Source organism: Dermacentor albipictus, chromosome 2, assembly GCF_038994185.2.
Source record: "Dermacentor albipictus isolate Rhodes 1998 colony chromosome 2, USDA_Dalb.pri_finalv2, whole genome shotgun sequence".
In the NCBI taxonomy this organism is placed as follows: domain Eukaryota; kingdom Metazoa; phylum Arthropoda; class Arachnida; order Ixodida; family Ixodidae; genus Dermacentor; species Dermacentor albipictus.
In genome coordinates this window covers 200982974-201003792 of record NC_091822.1, presented here as the reverse complement: position 1 = coordinate 201003792, position 20819 = coordinate 200982974, and the positions used below count along the sequence as shown (strand labels likewise).

At 44.5% G+C, this 20819-nt stretch overlaps 1 protein-coding gene across 1 annotated transcript; it reads left to right on the top strand.

The window, feature by feature from the left end:
* Positions 1 to 42: 42 nt before the first annotated feature.
* LOC135904555 (alanyl-tRNA editing protein Aarsd1-B) lies at positions 43 to 1458 on the top strand. The gene has a single exon (XM_065435404.1). The coding sequence runs from the start codon at positions 138 to 140 to the stop codon at positions 1347 to 1349; it is 1212 nt and encodes a 403-aa protein (XP_065291476.1). The 5' UTR covers positions 43 to 137; the 3' UTR covers positions 1350 to 1458.
* Positions 1459 to 20819: the final 19361 nt, after the last annotated feature.

Here is a 20819-nt window from a genome sequence, read left to right as displayed (position 1 = left end):
GAAGCCGGATATCTGTGCAGGTCTGGAGTTCCAGTAGGTCGTGCTCGCAACGATTGCTCTTCACGCATGTGCAGAAAGAGCGGTTAAATCCGATTTTGTTGTGCTCTTGCAAAAACGTCAAGCGCTTTTCATTCATAATGATATTTGCGTGTCAGAAGGACAGCTACCTTAGGAGTATTAAAACTAGGGTAATTGCCTGCAATCCTGTAATTGACAGATCCGCGCAGAATGTATATGAACTCTTGTTTGAGGATACCGTGCTGTTTCCTGAAGGAGGGGGGCAGCCCGACGACCGTGGTTTGGTTGGTGATGTCCCTGTGTTGCGCGTGTTCAGGCGAGGCGGAGAAGCTATCCACGTCGTTCGCTCTCCCATTGCAGTCGGTGCAGAAGTGGAGATGAGCGTCGACTGGAATCGTCGCTATGACCACATGCAGCAGCATTCTGGCCAACACCTGATCACTGCGGTGGCTGAGCAAGGATTCGGCTTTCTGACGACATCGTGGAACTTGGGTGAAGAAATAAGCTTCATTGAACTAGATGCCTCAAAGGAAATTAAGAATGAAGACATCCAGACATTGGAATCGCTAGTGAACGAGAAGATAAGACAATGCCTTCCCGTGTGTGTTAATCTTTACGAACCTGGATCCGACAAGCTGCAGTCTGTTCGAACCAGATTGAAATTGCCTGACGGAGGAGACATAATTCGTGTGGTGACCATTGAAGGTGTGGACTCGAACACTTGTTGTGGGACCCACGTCTCCAACTTGAGCCATCTACAAATGATTAAGTTGATGTACACGGAAAAGGGCAAGCAGGGAAAAACAAACCTTTACTTTCTAGTTGGAAACAGGGTTCTGAAGTACCTGGACAAAACATTTTTGCGAGAGAAAGCAATAACTTCCCTGTTAAAATGTGGCCCCAATGACCATACATCGATGATTGAGAAGCTCAACAAATCTCTTAAGCTCGCCAACAAAAATTCACTCACTGTGCTGCGAGACCTGGCAGTTGCCGAAGCAAGACTGCTGAAGCAGCAAGAACCACTGCCGGCATTCCACACATTTCATAGACGAGAAGCAGACGCCGAGTTCATGGCAATATTCGCAAATGAACTGGCAGACAAAGATGTTTTGCTGTTCCTGACTTGTGGTGATGAGAAGGGCAGTGGCCAGTTCTTGGTATCTGGCCCGGAAAACATAGTGTCTGCCATTGGGCCCAAGGTATGTGAGCTGCTAGATGGCAAGGGCTTCTTCAAGCACCAGAAGTTTCAAGGAAAGGCATCTGCTCTTTCAGGAAGAGGGAAGGTGGAGAAACTTTTGACAGATCTACTGAGGTCTGCCAGTAAATAGTGTGGGTGGCACCAAGAAGCTTTGGTTTGTAAACGTGTCTGGGGTAAGAAAGTATTTAAAGAAAGCCAGTAGCTTTTAATCTTGTACAAATAAATTATTTTTTGTTAAAGTGGATGCCCTTCAGTTCGTAGGACTTTGCAGTAGCATTTATTTTGTTTGCTTCACTGTAGCCTGTGCATGTGTGATTCGGTTTTTGGCTTGCACAACACAAAAACTTAAGGATATTTTATAACTTGCATGTTATTTTTGCCATTGCCACTCTTTTGAGTTTAAAAGAGTGGCAGAAGAAAACAGGTTGTAGTGGGCTCCTATCATTAGGCACGCTGCCAGCAGCAAAGACGACGAAGATAGTAGGTTGGAGAGCAGGGTTTTCAGTGTGTGATGTTCGTTCGATTGCCATTTTTGGCAGTGACAGTCCATGATGTACGAATGACTGGAGTTCTTGAGAACCAATGTACGTATTTTTAATACATGTTTATTGAGATATCTTAACAGCGTGCATCGCTCCCAATGCCTACAAGGTTCTTGAGGCCAGAGCAAACAATGAATTCCTGGCAGAATTTCACATTACTGCACTGTGGCTGCAACAAATTGCTGCACAGATAAACAAGTGGCTTTGGTAAACTGTTATTTTATGTGTACCACAATGATTAATTCATGTGCCAGCAGTTTTGCAAGTTCTGTTAAACAGGAAGTTCATGAAAGACCTACCCGTAAAATGTTTCCACACTGAAGGGAATGCCAACTTCAGTTCAGAAAACTATTTTAAAGGTCTGCATGCTGAAGGCCTAAGTGTTATGTGTATGAAAGTTGTGGGGATGTGCGACTCCCATGCGTCCCCTGATATGTTGTTTTCCCACATAGCTCCCGTCTCCTGTAATCTGGCTTCGCCACGTGGCTTGAAGCCCGCGGCAGTCGGTGTGGTTGAAGCGCAGTACGAGAGATGGGGCGAGTGTTGTGCTGCTAACGCCACCTAATTGTGGGGTTACTTGGGCGCGGAAAGGAGAAGGCTCTTCCTCTTTGGCTCGGGTTCGGCAAGCAGCACGGATGTCCCGCACGTGCGCCGATCCATGCTTCTGCAAGACCGTCTCACGAGGCCTCGTTCGAACGCGCCACCATTCGCGTGACCGTACACGCCAACGACCAGACATTGATGTCTAGCATGTGGCGAACATATTTGCTTGTTATCTGGTCGCGGTGAGTCGGACTTCCGTGATTTGTCGCGCGCCCGTCAGCATGTTTTGTGGGTAGCAACTCGGCCAGCAGATATTGATCAATTAAAGGTGCAATAAATACCCTTGTACTTGTTTGCACTACTGTGTTGTCGTTCCTTTGCCCCAAGAGCATGGATGAGAACCCCACAAAGTGTGGCAGCTTAATACAAAACCAGCAGCTTGCAGGATGCTTTTGCTGATGATGGTTGCTGAAGCAGGTAAAGCAAGTGTGAAAAGCCATGGTATGACCATGTTTATTTAACATTGAATGAGCAAGACAAGCCTTAGCCTGGAGCCAACGTTCTGGCAAGTCTTTGTCGGTACAATTGTTGTTTGGATAAGTGTTTTAGAGCTCACTCCTCTCAAGAGCGAGAAGCATAATCGAATATAAATGAGCAAGGTGAAGGAACTAGAAATGTTCTAGAAGAGTGACAACTTAAAATGGTGAGGGAAAAAGTTTTTCCCTCACCATTTAAGTTGTCGGGGTTGAAGCTTTTGAGCTACAGGTTCTAAAACTTAAAGACGAAAAAGAAACAGAAAACGTGGTGTAATTGGAGCATTGCTAGTTTCCTCACCCTAACCTTTCGTGCCTGCTTATGCTCTTCGTACCTGGAGGGAGAGAGAGCTATGTAGTACACTCCACCAGAGCAAGCAGCTGTTGCCCTGTCGCTTTGCTGAAATGTTGGATGCAAACGGTCTGGTCTATTGCGCCTTGCTCTTTACAGATTCAAGCATGAACCAACTAGCCCAAGCAAGAGCTTTACTTGAGCAGAGATCGTGTCCACTTGAGCTGCTTTGGTAACAAGGTGCTGGAAGACTTCCTATACCAAAAGGCAGCGCTTGTGGTGTCGTCGTCTCGTGTCTCGTCTACGTTTTGCGCTGTTAACACCAGGATAGAAAACCAACAAGCCCAAGCTGCTATTCTAGCAGAAGGCCTGCACCCTGTCCATTTGAAAGAAGCCACATACAGCAGTGCCACAAGGAGACCGAGACAGCTTCTTCATGGACTGGGACTCGGCAGGACAGCATCCCTGCTATCTCTGAGGCTGACTTTCCCACACTTGGTTTACATATTTTCTTTTCAAGGGACCTTCCACAGCACCAGCTCCTGTCTGGAAAGCCAGTACTGCTCCCATCAGGCACGACAGCAACCAGCCTACCAGAACTCCTTCAAGGTGCTGGCTTTTCATTTGTTGGCAGTGTCCGTGTCCGTTGCAAGGGAAGCAAGGCTTGGTGGACCTGGGACAGCCTGCATCCCCCCATTCCCCATGGCACAAGTGTACCAAGCAGGGGAAAAGCAGAGGGGAGGTCTGTTGAGCCAGTGATGTCTGGTCGAGGTGTGGGAACCACTTGTATCGGGAGAACTAGGAGAGCCACACAAAAGCATGAAAACGCTCCTGTTGTGTGCTCACCTGTGGGGGAAGGAGAGTCCAGTGCTCAAGATCGGCTGTGCCAGAGGCTGTCTCCCAGCGTGGTGACAGTGAGTGGAAACAGGTAGTTATCGAAAAAGGCGGCAGAAGGTTGTGGTACTGCACAAGCAAGAATGGAGCTGTGACCTGGCTGCAGACAGGGAAGGCAAAGTTCTTGCTGTGACAGCTGCCAAGTTCTTAAAGTTCGTTTCACCTTTGACAGCAGTTGTAAGCCAGAAAAAGACACCTATTGACAGGGGAAAGTCTAAGTCTGATTCTTCTATTGTCTCTGGTAGCAAGTTTGAAGGACAAGCCAGTGCCTCTGATGATGCCATTTGTGAATTTTGGCCAGGTGGAGCATGTGGTTAGCAGGCACAATAAAGACTACTTCGTAGTTTCTATGGCTGAGTGCAGACTTGTCATAAATAGTGTTCCAAATGAGGTCACTGTCTGCAAATGCTGTAGGTCAGGAACAATGCCAGATAAAGGGCAGATTACGAGCAATCCTGACACAGAGGCTGGTCACCTTAACAAAGCTTGGTGCATTGCTTCCATACGACGTAATTGTTGTGAGGCTGCTTTGACATCCAGCTGCAGGCCTGCCGGCTCTGATGCCCAGGCTGTTTGTGAAGGAGCTGGTGCTAACACAACCAGAGTTCCTAACACTGTGAATGAATTGCGTGGTGGAAGCAGCAAAGTTTATTTAAATGCAACATTTGATAATTTTATTTCTTTTAGGCAAAGCTTTGATGAGTGGTGCAGGGAGGACAAGCACATAGTCACAATAAATAGGTCTCACAGAAGTTCATTTGCAACAGAATCTAACGAGTTTGAGTATATTAGGATTTCATATAGCAGTGTTCATGGTCCTGCCATAAAACCAAGAGGCACAGGAAAGAGACCCAAGCAAGCATACAATGGTACTGGCTGTGAAATGGCAGTATCGGTAAGCCTGTGCTGATCACCTACTCTTCACTATAAAATGCCAAGCTGCAAACTAAGCATAATCACACAATGAAGTATTATGACTTGTATCCTTGAAGCACGCTTCTGAACAATGCAGAGAAGATAGAATTCTTTTATTTTGCCAAATGTAATTTTGGCCCAAAGTATTAATAAATTTTGGCCGAACAGAAAACAGCCGAGAAATTAACTATGAAAGATGTTAACTACATGCAAAGATTTTCTATTCCTATTCGCAATGAGCAGGCTCATGGAGAAATGGCTATAGAAAAAATAAACACCTTGTTAGCAAATAATCCAAACTGGGTCATTTACTATGAAAAGAATCAAAGTAATAACCTGCAATTCGTGCTACTTCAGACAACGCACATGCGTGAGAGTTTGAAAAAGTATCGAGAGATTTTATTTATTGACAGAACATATAAAGTAAACATTGAAGGCTATATCTTGTACTCTATTTTGGTTGAAGATGGTGGAGGTCGTGGGAGACCTGTATGTTATGCCTTCTTTCAAAATGAAACAACTGAGACTGTACAAGCTATCTTCACCAAGTTTGCAGATTTTAACCCGTTTGTTGTGTCTGCTTGCAGAATAGTCGTGATAGTTAAAGACAAACGAGCTACACATTTTGACGAAGATTCTTCCTAATTCTGTAGTTTTGTTGAGTGCATGGTATGCACTGCACTGCTTTTAGCAAAACGTTGTGGGGATGCGCGACCCTCGCGCCTCCCCTGATGTTTTTCCCGCATAGCGCGTCTCCCGTGATCCCGCTTCGCCACGTGGCCTGCGTGACGTCAGCGCGGCCGATGTGGTTGAAGCGCAGTCCGAGAGATGGCGCTAGTGTTGCGCGGCTGCGGGGTTACCCTCGGCGGGAGAGACAAGGCGCGCTCTCTTGGGTTCGAGACAGCGAGCGGGACAGGCGTGCCGTGCCGCACGTGCAGCGGCCCTCTTTCCCGGCGGGTCGGCGCGCGGCGGGGGACGACTCCCGCGTGCGCGCCGACCGATGCTTCGGCGAGACCCTCTCGCCTGGCCGCCTTCGAACGCGCCACGATTCGCGTGACTATACACGCGAACGACCAGGCGTTGGGATCCAGCATGGAGCGAACATATTCGCTCGCGAGGACGCGGTGAGTCGGACTTCTAGATTTGTCGCGCGCCCATCGGCATGTTTTGTGGATAGCAACTCGGCTAGCAGGCATTGATGTATGAAAGGTGCAATAAATGCCCTTGTGATTGTTTGCACTACTGTGTTGTCGTTCCTTTGTCCCAAGAGTACGGTGTGAGAATCCCAACATCAGACCCCACAACGTAAATGAGAAAGCTAGCTAGACTGCAGTGTGATCAGTTACTCCCTCTTTTAAAAAATAGTTTATTTCTTCACTGTGCAGGGCTACTTAGACAGGCTTGCTGAGCTCGAAGCTATGGATTCTAAAGATTTTATTTTTGATTACATGCAGAACTTGCACTCCTGTAAAAAAATGTGGGTGCATGCATATCGGCAAAAACTTCCTACATTTTGTAACAACACGAATAATCGCATTGAGTGTCACAATCAAAATATTAAAGTTATCTCACTTCAAGCATGTATTTGGTTCAAGCCATAGAAGTATTAGGAAGTTATACTGACAAGGATTTCTTCTCTCTAAAATTTTCCAAGTTTAAGGAAATGAAGCTAAACCTAAATGTAAATGATGCCTGTGAGCCATTTCAACTAGACTTGACCCGTAATTGTACATCTGAGGCCACAAGTAAAGCACTTGAGCAGTATGAACGGTTTAAACTAGGTTATCTGGTTACTTCCACTGCTAATTCTTATGTAGTGGCTTCAGCAAGTTCTGAGCACAGTGTTTCATTATGCCTGACACTTTGCATGTGTGCATTTTATAATCAGTACAGTTGTGAGATGTTGTGAGTTAAGATGTGTACAGTTGTGATTTGTGAGATGTCCGAGACTGTGACTAATGTATTATCTAATTGTGGTGAGAAGGAGCTAATGGAAAAACTTGCATCATGTGAGGCATTCTTCAGGAACTTAACCACCTTTCCTAGTAATCAAATTACAGTTAGCTTACAAGGTACACCAGCTCCATTACTCCAAGTGACTGTTACAAGTAGTTGTAGACATTTGAGTCGCACAAAGGTTGTTGTACCTTTGGCGAAAGCAAGAAGAGGACGGCCAAAGAAAGTCAAAACTGTTAAGCACAAGTTCTTGCCATCTCAAAAGAAAATAGTAAGCCTTGCAATGGTGACAGCAGACATGTTATATGTCTGCAAATGCTACTCTCTTCCAGATGCCAATTTGAATGCTTTAGTACAGGGCACCTTGATATCAGACAGCGTGATTAATTTAGCAGAATACTTAATCCATGAAAAATTTTCTCATTGGGATGGCTTTCAAGATGTGCTACTTGGCCATCGTTTACTGTACACTTAAGTAAAAAGCCCTTTTATTCAAATCTTAAATGTCCCGAACCCAGATCACTGGCTAACAGTAACCTATGTTGACACTGATGAAAACAGTCTCTATATATGACTCAAGGTACTCCTTCTGTTGCCGTCAGGCAATTGCTAAAATTGCAGCCACCAACACTGACCATTTGCACTAATGGGGCACAAAACCAGTACAACACGCTTGACTGTGGCTTGTTTGCAATTGCAAATATGTATTATTTCGCATCAGATAGGAGACCAGAAAATTTAAACCTTAATCAGAGTATGCTGCACAGACATTTGCTGAAATGCATACAAGAAGGAAACATCGAAGATTTTCCACTCACAAGCTCCCTCACTGTTTTTGTGCGGCCAAGAGACTGTATTTATGAGTTGCATTGTGTGTGCAGGCAACCGCTATATGGTGGAATAGTACTGGACCTTTCTTGTGCATATTGTTCAAGAAGCTTAAACAGAGCATGCCTTGGCCCTTTAGCAGATAAATTGGATAAAAAAGTAATTGTTTGACTACTGCCAAGGAAAAGATACACACTCGTAGTACATAGCATATTCTTCTCTTTGTACAGTTCTACAGTCAAACCTGAATATAACAAACCAACATAAAGTGAATTATCCTCTATATTGCACACACAGAACATGCTGACTGACACTCATGTAAAACACTCACTCGTGGCAGAGGCATTTCTTTTGTCACACTTTTTTTTTCCTAAATGTGAGAATACTCAGAAGCCTGCCAGCAGTGTACTTCAAGCAAGATCCTATCGAGTCGCCATGTTTAGTGACTGTCATGCTGTTTGAAAGCACAAGTAAAAATTGCTGTCTACTATACGTGGTTTTGTTTACAGAAAAGCAGATACCTTTTGCTTAATTTTACCACTGAAGACAACAAATTCATGTAGACCAAACACAATGTAAAAGTTTGTTTCTTTTCATTACCCGCCGTGGTTGCACAGTGGCTATGGTGTTGGGCTGCTGAGCACGAGGTCACGGGATTGAATCCCGGCCACGGCGGCCGCATTTCGATGGGGGTGAAATGCGAAAACACCCGTGTACTTAGATTTAGGTGCACATTAAAGAACTCCAGGTGGTCGAAATTTCCGGAGTCCTCCACTACGGTGCGCCTCATAATCAGAAAGTGGTTTTGGCACGTAAAACCCCATAATTTATTTTTTTTCTTTTCATTACAGGCGAATTTGAATTTATAGAATTACCTGGTATAGTGAACTGTCTTTAGTGCATTGGCGAGTTTGTTATAATCTGGTTTCAGTGTATCCACCAGCTACAGTACACACTGGTACAACCCAGTGATGCGAAACTTATTCTTCCTGAGCAACGATGGTGATTTGTCTGTACACTTCAATCCTGTTAAGAGGTTTATTTGTTCATTAGCAATGCATTAACATAGTTCCATCGGTAATTGTGCAACTGCTTTATGGTTGCCTGCGGCATCGGGATTGCTAAGGCCCAACCACAAGAAACAAGTTTCCAATATATTTTTGGCCATATATTTGATTTGGCATGGGCAGAATTTAGCATCTAGAGAGCATCACTCCCCAGTTTCTCATCGTTCTTGACGACACGAGCTGGAGTCGACAGTCCATCGGGAACATGTTTCTTGTGGTTGAAGCTTTAAGGTGGGCAGGTTCACTTTGTATTATTCAATTTGAAAACCCAATTATTCTGCTTCTAAGTAGTCATAAGTATTTTAGATATCTAACTACGTTACAAAATTTGGTGGCCATCGGTCTGGTACAGCTTCAGCTACCAAAATCTGCACTGACGTTGCCCACATTACCTTCCTGTTGCTGCAAGTCTCTTGGCAGAGCCTGACCACTACAGAGCGCGTTCTTGGGTGGCAGATAGAGAAAAGTCTTGTGATGAAGCTGTGCTAAGCAGCTTCATGCAAGACAGGCACTTGTGCCTGCGGACCAACAGGCTAAGAAAATGCTAAACAGCAGCACTCTGGTTGTCACAGTGACATGTTTATGTCTGAATGCAAGTTGCAGATTCTTTTTAATCCTTTGTACTTCACCTGTGTTGTTTTCCCTATCTTGTACAGGTCCCACTAGATGTAGCAGCTGCACGCATCCACACAACCACTAAGTCATCAGGAGTGTGCGTACCTCTATCTAAATTTTACACTATTGTCTAAGGTGGAAAATCAAACTTGTATAGTTTGCTGTAATGGTTCTGCCAATAAAAGATTTATTATACCTTTTTATTTTCTTGCAAAGCTAGCGTTGTATATGTAACAGGCCAGTGCAACATATAAGCTATAAATAGCTTTTTCTATACTTTTTTTTTCAAGTGCACAATACTCACCTGCTCTGAAATTGGGAGAATTACTTTGCTTTGACATAGTGAGCACAAAAAAACAAGAAAGGCACACAGCCCCCCCAAAAATGATATACACTGGACTTGCATTTATTTCGTTCTTTTGTACTGTGTGTCTTTTGCAAGATGATTGGACACCATCTTGTGCACCTTAGCATTTTTACTTCGAGTATTTCGTATCAGCTATGCAGCACAACTTGGCTTCCATGTTCAAGAACAAACTAGCCTACACACAACCATTTGTTTTTGCACTAACACGTATGTGCCAACTAGGTCCTTGGTGAGTTTTTTTAAATACTCCTCTTTGATTGAGTGCTTGTCACTGTCAAATTTGAGGCAAGGTATTGCTTTGCCAACAATTTTTCTTGGCCATGAACACAAGCGGACAGAGATGACGACATAAAAAAAAACCTGCTAAAGGTTAGCACTATAACAACCCAACATTGAGTCCAAATTACGCTCTTTTGCAATGAACTTGCTTGACAAGCACAACACACATTTTTTGTTCGATTGTCTTTCACTGTTGCATGGGTGATCAATTATTGGGCTCCTGTGCCTACACTGAGCATTCTTTACAGAATTGTAACATGATTGAATCATCCAGATCAAATTTTTGCTAGCTCTATACAAACATTTCTTTTTTTTTTCTAGAACATTTTCTGGGTATCCCATAGATACTGTGTTGCAAGACTTGTGCATATTACATGGATGTTCAGTAAATGTCTAGAAAAGGAGATTTGAATGTTACTTGAAAACGACCTCAATATTAATTCAAAGTTGTTCATATTTTGTTTGACTGAAAGAATACAGCACATTCTTATGGTGTATGACAGTGTAGCTCATCTAAATGTTACTTTAATGTAGCACAGAAATCTGTATGTTCATTAAAACAGCTATATAAAGGTAGCCTGCTTCAGTACATGAAATAGGTATGAAAAGGTGTGACATATATGAGGCATAAAAATAATACCAAGCTAATTTCCCAATAATTGGTAAAACTTGGTGTGGAGTACTCCTCCAAAGCACCTAAATAAACCTTTCTGTGCTTTGTTCACATACTAACTTCCACTACACTACAACACTGTTGAATATGCAACAAATTTCAATTAAACAAGTAGTAATGTGAAAGCTCATTCGTTTTATTAGACATCTAGAGGAAGAGCTAGATGTGCTGTCGAGAAAATATGTCAACATGCACAACCTAAGCATTTCATGATTAAGGTACTAGGAATTTATGGCTTTTTATTATTTCACTGCAGGCTAAGGTAACCAATAAGAACTAAGACTTAGACAGCATGCTTTGCCTCATTGAAATTCATATCACCCTGTTGTTTTGATGCTTCAGGTCACGAGTACCTGCTCTAGCTACTTTAATTTTTCCACCAAAATGTGGATCCGTATGGCTTGAAGTGCCTTTTCTCTGCACTAAGAAGAAAATGTAAATAATCATGCAAAAGCTACTAAACACTTCTTTCTTTGGAGTTTCAGAATTGGTAGAGCACACTAAACATACACGTAGAGCAAAAAGTTATTCATTGAGTGCACCACTAAACATCCTACCAAGCTGTGGTGAAGCTAAGCACTTGACCCATCCCTTTTCCCCTGTGCCTAACTGCAAGAAGCTCACATCAATTAATAGGTCACACACAGAGTGTCACAGAATTCTGTTTCGAGAATTCTTTGCATGTGCAAATGTGGTATAAAGGTTATAAACAGGGATAGAGTGCCTCAGAAAGGCTGGACAACGTTTCGATAGGAGGACCTGTCTTCGTCAAAGGCGGTCTCGTCATCCTCGGCATGTTAGTTTTAAAGGGTTAGTACAGTGACATCGGGTGTGGTTGTCGGTGGCGGCTGGTTGTGAAGGGAGAGACTTCAAAAAGAATGAGTGCTGTCGCCTGACGTCTGTGAGCGTGGTTTCCAAGACGCAGGGACAAGAGTGGGAAGGTGGGGAGAAAAGAAAACAAAGCAAAGGAGAGGAAAAAAGAAAAGGGGGGGGGGACACCAAGAGGGGGAAAAACAAGAAAAGAAAAATAGGGGCATGGGAGGGTGTTGGGAAAGCGAGAGGTTAGGGAGCATTCAGGGGTGTCATTGGTGTTATGCTTTTGTGGGTTTAGAAGAGCCGGTCAGGCAGTCAGTGCGTGAGTAACAAGAAAGACCCAAAAAGACATCAGTTGAAAGAGTGACTTTAGTAGCTTAGCAGCAAATGCATTGAGTAATTTTGAAGGAGTTGGGATGGCGACAAGGAGTCTGGGGTGCAATGCATGGGGTAACTGGAAGGCAGCGGCATGGTCCTTCAAGGGACGTTAGCCCCAGTAATTCAACGTAGGTGTCGTTACGGTGGTATACAGAAATGGTGATACCTTGCTTGGCTGAGGCGCCGAAAAAGGTATGCCGGCATCTGGGACTTTGTAATGTGTTGGTGAGGGCGTTTCAAAGAAATATATAATTAAAACAGACCAAACAAAGGGGGGGTCTGAAACCAGAATAACAAATAGGAGGGTGACGTGTGCAAAAGCGGGGAGGGGGGGGGCAAGTGTAGATGGGAAATGAGGGTCGTACATTTGATATAAACATAAAAACATGAAAGAGTATATTAAATTGAGTACTAGGCAGGAAAAAAGTTTTCGGAATGGTGGAATAGATGAGGTTAAGGAATTGAAGTTAGCTGGTGGCATAATGTGTTTTGTGCCTTGGTTGATGATATGAGAATTTCAGATTTAAGTTGCCGCTTTTAAAGATTCTAAGTTGCCACCTGCCAAATTAATTCCCGTCGGGTGTAAGCAATTAAACTTGTGTATCAGGTATGATTCCGCATATTTCCTTTTGCGAGGTGAACGGAAATTTGTTTGTAGTATATAGAGCCTTGCTTTGTCGAGTATATGACCATGTTCATTGAAGTGGCTGGCTACTGCTTTAGGTAAGTTGTGTTTTGTATCCGCATGGTGACTGTTGAGTCTTATATGAATTTGTTGTCCAGTCTCACCTATGTATTGTTTGCTACGAGCGGCACATTCTAGAAAGTATACTATATTGCTTGATGTGCAGGTGAAACCCGAAGTTATCTTGTGTGAGTAATTCGACGCTGTACTTTTTACTGTAGTAGTAGATTGAATATGTTTGCATGTAGAGCACCTTGGTGGCCACAGGGACCGGTTCCCAACTTCGTTTTTGTCCTTAGTTTGGCATGCACAAGAATATCTTTAAAATTAGTGTTGCGCCTGTAAGCTACTCTCGGCGGGTCTGGAAAATTTCTGTAAAGTTTCTGGTTGCTGGTGAGGATTGGGTAGTATTTACTGAGGATGTTGTTCACGTTTGGGAGCGCGTTTGAGAATTTAGTAGTAAGAAGAGGCGTTGTTGTTCTTGTGATTCTCGGGCAGGGCTTGAGGACCTTGGCTCGATCAAGTGTGGCTGCAGCGGTGTATGCTTCTTGAAGGCCACTGTTTGGGTGGTTCCTGTATGATAGAATTTCTTTATGGTGATCGAGTCTATCTATGTAGTCTTGGTTTTCAATGCAAATGCGACGTAGTCGTGTGGCTTGGCCTTTAAAGATGCCTTGTTTGCAATGTCTGGGGTGGTGGCTCATATATTCTAGGTACTGTTGTTTGTCGAAAGGTTTCCTAAACAGCGTTGTCTTTAGTGCCCCATTTTCAATGTATATTGCTGTGTCTAGGAAGTTTATGCGCTCAGTTGAAGATTCTGATGTGAATGTTATTGTTGGATGAAAAGAGGTTAGAAATGCTACATATTTACCTAGACTGTCTTGACCATGTCCCCATATTATGAATATGTCGTCTATGTATCATGGGTATGTGTGGGGCTTGTCAGTGCAGCACAATAGGAAATCTGTTTCTAGAATACCCATAAATATGTTCGCGTAGGTTGGTGCATAACGAGTACCCATGCTTATCCCATGTATCTGTAGCTAGTAACTCTCCTCAAATTCAATGTAGTTATGTGTTAGAACTAATTCAAGGAGAAACAAGCAGACTTCAGTAGAGTGTTGTGCATTGTGTTTAGACAGCCTTTGTTTTATCGAAGATAAACCATCGGGGATTGGAATGTTGGGGCACAGGGCCGTGACGTCTAGTGTTGCCAGAATTATGATGTGGGGTAATGTGCCTTTAGTAATAATGTCCTCCATAATTCTCAGCAAGTGGGGCGTATCTTGTACAAATGACGGAAGTCCTTTTGGCAATTCACCAAGGAAGTGGTTAAGGAATGTGGAGATGCTCTTTGTTGTTTGATACTATCGGGCGACCTGGGATAATAGCGGTGTATAGTTCAGTGGATGGAATTTTATGAATTTTTGGAAGGAGGTGAAAGCGCCCGGCAGTTTTGTTGCTTGGTTTAAGAAATTTGTATTCTGACGGTGTTATCAATTCATCAGCCAATAGTGATTTCAGCCTGTTGGTAATTGTCACTGTGTAGGATAATGTGAGATCGTCATCTAGCTTATGATAGTGTTCTGGGTTGTTTAGTTGTCTGTAAGCCTCGTGCTTGTATTTTTCTACTGGCCAAATCACTATACTTCCACCCTTATCTGCTTCCTTAATAACAATGTCATTCTGGCAACTAAGATTTGAAATGATTTGACTCTCTAACGCAGTTATGTTTTTAGGTCACTTAGATGTCTTGGATTGGCTTATAATTTCTTTACTGACAGTTTTAAGGTATATGTCGTTATATGGCTTGTTTTGGCTGGGGAGTCCAAGTGGATTGGGCTCTAAGTGGTACCGTCCCGGTGTCTAGTGTGTTATTGTCTGCGAAAAAGTGTCTGATACGCATTCGTCGTGAAACTTCTTAGAAGTCCTTGTGAAGCTCGAATTCATTTATTGTGTTGTTCGTGGGACAAAAGCTTAAGCCCTTGCTGAGCATGCCTATTTCTTTTTTACTTAATGTTTTTGAAATGTCTACAACATTGGACTGGTTTAATATTGTGAAAGTTTCCGTCACGTGTGATATTTCTAGACTTGAGGTCCCTCTTGTTGGTGTGAGGTGGCTGTTGGCCTGGAAGGTTGTTTTTTGATTAAAGTTTGCTTTTTTCCTTTGTTATTGAACTAATTTTCTAGACTGTTTTTCAGCGAAATGCTCCAAGTCTTTCTTTTCATCCGGAGTCAGGGCCATGTTCAGAAGTGTGTGGCTAAAACTTTCGATTTGTTCTTCGCAGTGTTCCTTGAGGATATTCAAAAGTGAAAATGAGGCATTGTTCAATGTTGTTTGCCAGTTTGCACGATGGTGTGGTGGGAGTGTTCCTAGAGCCAGTATAGCCTTCAGTGTTAGACTTTTAGGGATTATGTTTTTCTCTGTGTAGATTGTGTAGGTTTTCAGGTGGGAAGTGTAGTTCGCATGTTTTTTGGTAAGTTTTCTAGCCTGCAGAAATTTGGTGCTTCGTGGCAGAGAAGAGTTATTGATCTTCGATGACACTCACTTACTTGTCTTTTTGCGGGTAGATTTGCGTTGGGTGTGTTTCTGTTTGGCAGGTTTAGTACCGCATGCCTGGCTTAAATTGAGCTCAGTTTCTGTTCTGTTGTCTGTTGTGTCTGTTTGCACTATAGTTGATGTCGTTTTTGGAGTAGTGTGCGTCTTGTGGCTCATTTCACATTCCGCTGCCTGTGTTCCAAGTGTTTTTGAGGTGACTGTTACACTTGTGCAGTGGCTTAATTATTTCACATTCTGCTGTCTGTGTTCCGAGTGTTCTTGAGGTGACTGTGGCAGTTGTGTTGTTTGGGGTGGCATGGTTGGCAGAGTCGGTGGGGGTGGTATCTGAGGTGGATTTGAAGAGTGTTTGTCTGTACTTGTCCTTAATAAAGGATTTGATGTGTTGAGAAACTAGCTGTATACCTCTGCGGTTTAAGTGAAAACCGTCCCAAGCTAGTTGTTCGTGCGGTGCTTCGTGTATTTCTGCGTAGTGCATCGTGTCAATGTTCTTGTGGAAGTGTTCTAAGTTGAAAATGAATGAGTTGAGCTTGTTAGTCTCCTCATCGTGCTTCATTAGTGCGTTAGTTTGGTGGATTAGTGGGCGGTGTTTGTTTTGTAGGCAGGGAGCGACAGTTGTTACGGTTATGTGTGCACTCGGGCGAGCGGCTTGAATAGTTCTTATTACGACGTTCATGGACTCCATCGTTTCTGCAGCACTTTGTGTACTGAGGTTGTTTGTGCCTACATTGATAACGAAGTGTGTGGTGTCAACTGGCATATTAAAAACTAGCGGGATAATATCCTATGTTTGCCCCCCCCCCCCCCCCCACTCATTTATCTTATGTACAGTGCGTGTGGGCCTGGTGGAAAGTGTTCCTTCATGTATCTGTACGTCTCCAAGGACTGCTACATGGGCAAAGGATAACAAGAGGCTCTTACCCTGTTCTGTCATCGTCAGCTGGCATGGAGATCCAAAATCAAGAATGGGGAGGGGCTGACAGATGGAATAGCACACTGTGGTATAAAGGTTATAAACAGGGATAAAGCGCCTCAGAAAGGCTGGCCAACGTTTCGATAAAAGGACGTATCTTCGTCAAAGGCAGCCTCGTCATCTTCAGCATGTTAGTTTTAAAGGGTTAGTACAGTGACGTGTCACATGCGGTTGTCGGCGGCGGCTGGTTGTAAAGGGGGAGACTTCAAATGTTTCTCCAGCAATTGAGTGTAAGAAAACTAGGCTAGAACATAGCACTGCTAACTGTGTAAGTATGCAATAGGTTGTGTTAATTGTGACACCTCTGTGCACATGTGACCTTGCACGCTCTCATTTATCAAAGTGACGTTCCTATAACTCGTACTGCTCACAAACTTGTGGCTTCGTGCACACTGTGACACACTCGTGCACACTCAACCCAGTTCCAAAGTGGGTGAAGTCCGCCCATAATGCTACAAAGCAATGTGTGACTGTTGGCGGGATTGAATCTGTCTTCCCAGCACAGCGGCCCAATGATTTCTAGCTATTAACCAATAATCATAATAGCACAGATACTTCTCTCGAGTCAGAGTCACTTTTTGGAACATCTGGCACATGCAAAAAGTGCCAGTTTCTTGCATTCTTCCCTCTTGACAGCTAGTACTTTGAGATGCCATGTTACACTACACAGCCTTTGGGACCGGGCCACATTTTCTGCTAGATCGTTTAAAGTAGTTGAAGTTCACCAATAATGCTATCGCCTTCAAAGTAATAAACTAACATTGTCCCTATAAGAACTCATTAGTGGATCCTTGCAGCTGTTTATATTATGCATCAATTTAATTGTCATGCTCATAATATGTCATGCTAATGTTCTACCTATAAGTATGTCATACTATCTCTTAATGTGTCAAGCACCTAGAAGTGACATCACCATGTTCTTTAGTTCAAACCTTTCGCCTGTCTGCCAATAATGTATGTTTGCATTATGAGTTGAAAGGAAATCAAGCTAACTTTACTTGCACAGATATCTTAGCCTGCTCAAGCTTGGCGGAGCAAGGTATTGCTAATTCATCTCTATATTGAAAACTCCTTCATCAAAATGGGTTTGCACTAAATCAGGTGTACACTTTCACAATGGATGGCAGGGTGCTAAGTGGAAGAATGGTAGTAGAACAGTCACGATACCACTTTGCTCAAGTAAAGTTTCATTAGAGCTAAAACCGGGTTTAAGCATGCTAGTGTATCAATTATTGCAGCTTTCATTGGGAAAGACATGACAGGGCACCGAGTGCAAGCAGAACAGAGAAATGAGTTGCTGCATCATGTTGTATCATATGAAATGGTGCCACTGTGGGCAGGAGGCATTGGCTTGTGTGGGTTCTCACCCGTGCTCTTGGGACAAAGGAACAACACAGTAGTGCAAACAATTATTGCACCTTTCATAGAGTATATAATGCCTGCTAGCCAAGTTGCCATCCACAAAACGTGCCGAAGTGCGCGGGACAAATCCACTAAGTCCGACTCACTGCGACCGCGAGTCAATGTATAAAAACGTCTGTACTTTCAGGCGCAAGAACCCTTCGCTGTTCGATTTTCCCTACCTTTTGCTGCAACCGCAGGTCCAAAACGGCATTAATCAAAGCCAACACCGCCGTTTTGATTATCTCGTTGCCTCGAACCAGCGCTCTCGCACGCAGCAACGCTAGGCTTGCTGCTTCGACGTTTGCTATTAAGGTTCTTGCCGTTCGGTGCCGTGTTTTTCATTAAAAGAATTCGCGCTGTCAGTAATTGCACCGACGCCGCCTCTGTAATCCTCGCGATTGGCTTCGAAGCTTAGAGAGCATAACGCGTTGCATAATGCTGGTTTCCGAAAGGCAGCTTCGCCTCAGCACAGCGTTGTGACGCGGTGAAGCGTGCGTGAAGTATTGCGGTAAATTCATGAATACTTTGTTTAGCGCAAGAAGACAGACACAAGAAAGACAACAGGACAAGGCGCTACTCTCGACTGACATCATTTTATTGCGTCACTCCTTTATAGACCGCTCAAACCAGAGGAACATGCGCAGTGAGCACCATGCGGTGGAGCCACCAACATCCGATCCCAAGAGCGCACTCATGCGACAGAATCCAAAAAAAAAACAAATTCAGCGCTGTACAAGGTTATGGAAGGCACACTAATGCACTGTGACCCAATGACTGAATGAAAAATGCTTCCGATAACTGTCGGGCGGTGGTGTCACGGCTATTGGAATCTCAAACTGTGCTGGCGCCCGTTGTTGCGATCGCAACGGTGGCACGAGTTGTTGCAACTGGGTCGCAATTAAGCCCCAAGGGTAGCGTTGGCCTGGCGGCCTGGAGCACAACTGGAAGCATCCGAAGGTCCAGGCAAAGCATGAGTCGACTGCTAACAGAACAACTTGTTTATTCTAGCATCGCGAAAGAGCGGCCGGTCAGGTCGACCGAAGTGGAGAGACGGGAGAGCACGTTACTCAACAGAAGAAATCGGAGCCTCTCTCCTGGCGTCCGGGGGCAGCTGCTTTTATACTCTCGGAGTTGAGGGCAAGAGGGAACGTCACGGGACGAGGCCACGTGACAGCGGGGCACGGACAAGCTGAGAGACATGTTGAGACGAGTGTAGTGACGCATCAGCCGGGCCGGCGCCGGTCAGACCTCCTCGCTTCACACTTGGGGAGCTCCTCTCCCCGGCTGCCGCGCTTTGACAAGCGTGGGCACACACACACACACACACGCACGCACACACGAAGACACGTGGCACTGAAACATGCCTGGACGCGCTTGGCGGGGATGCGTTGCGGCAGCTCCGAACGGGCCAAAATGTCCGCCGCTTTGAACGAAGCCCCGGCGTCCGTTGCATCCGCGCCGGCTATACCTCGCGTCGTAGGCGAAACGTAACAGACCGCCCTGCCGGGGGAAGGAGATCCTGATGGTCAGGGGACTGCATCCGCTGTCCGGTGGGATGTCGCTCGATGATGCTCATAACCGAAGTCGGTCGTCCCTCGGCGTTTCTTGAGCGCAGCGCACCGTGAAGGCCTCGTTCTCACGTTCAGGTTCACACAGGACACTGCAAAGTGACTTCGGGAGAGTTGCCATTTTTGTTCTCGTTCCCAGCAAGTGTTAGAACTGCGCTGAAACTCAGCCGTCAGTCAGCAAGCACGGCACAACCCTCACTAAGCCATGCCAGGCTCTTTCCCCTTTTATACTACTGCCTAGTTCCTTACAGTAGTCTAACAGCACCCAGAACGCGTCCACAAATTGGAAAATTGCACTAGAAAGCACATCATGACATTGAAACACTAAGCAAAAGCAATATGTTAAAAATCCTGCCTCAGGAAGAAAAACATCAGTAACAAACAATTTTGAGACTGATTCCCACGTTAGGGCCTTCGACTTAAGATCGGCGTTACCGTTGAGACTCCCCTTTTTGTAACGCACCTCAAAAGAATGTTGTTACAAAGCGAGGCTCCAGCGCAGGAGGTGGGCCATGAATGTCCGTTGGACGTCCCGTCTAAAGCCGAACGTCCACGTCCGAAACCCAACGTCCGTAGGACAGCCAGCGGATGTTTGTGTTCGGCTGTTTCCGAACGTCCGTTTGGTTCTTTTCTCGGCCGTCCCAGGGATGTCCTCACTGGATTCATAGCGGATGTTTTCAAACCGGATAACCCAGGGACCGCCAAAGGACGTCGCCTCCCGTCCCACCCGAGTGCATCGTTTTATCACATGCAAGTTCGAAAAGATATATCTGTATGGCCTTAAGGTCCGGTTCAAAAACGTAGACCTATCTGCAATTATAGATAGGTCTACGTTTTTGAACAGGACTGTATTTTGTCGTGTAACTTAGCGCAGCGTGCCATCAGATCTTTTGACTACGCATGACCGGAGGCTGAAACAGAAATAATGAGTCGACCAACCGTGTGCCATTAGCGCTATTTTCGCTGCTTTATTACCCTTATTTGCCTCAGATTAGCCCCTAAATTCACACGCAGGTAGCGCTCTGTTGATGAAGCCTAAGCACAGTTAGGTAAAAGAGAATTTTCAATGCCAGAAAGGTGTCTCGAGAAGTCAGACTCGGTGAAGTTCCTCTAGCCTGCTATTCCACACTTTGAGAGGGATTTGGTTTCGACGTTACCCAGCCCTAGAGAAAACGTATGGTGCTGAGCAATGGATACACGGAGCGCGTACATGTATTTTGTGCACTACATGAAAAGTATTACGTGCCTTTGTGTTGCAATGTAACTGCATTCAGCATCCCATTGATCGCCCAATGCTCACTAGTGGCTAAGAAAAAGGCGCCGGATGCCATGCCGTGCGAATGTCACGTTTCAAACCCTGAGAACTGCATACGTACATTATTTTTGGGGGAACCGCGCATGAAATAATACTTCCAAATATTTCAATCTAACTGGCAAGAGGCCGCATGTCGTCAGCGCAATAAGCATTACGAGACGGTTTAGCCAGCAACTTTTTATTATTAGTACGTAACGTGCAATGAATAATTTAAAAAAAATCTGACTATCAACGCATTTCTTACCACTACACTTGCGTGTTTACAATTTGTTGCTGCGCGCCGCCATTACTTAATCATAGTTGCCAACTGTTATAACTGCCACCGCCATCCATAAACGTGGGCCGCTACTGTTTAATCGCCACTGTTTTTCATTTCAGCTGCTAGTAAATTTGTTGTTACCGC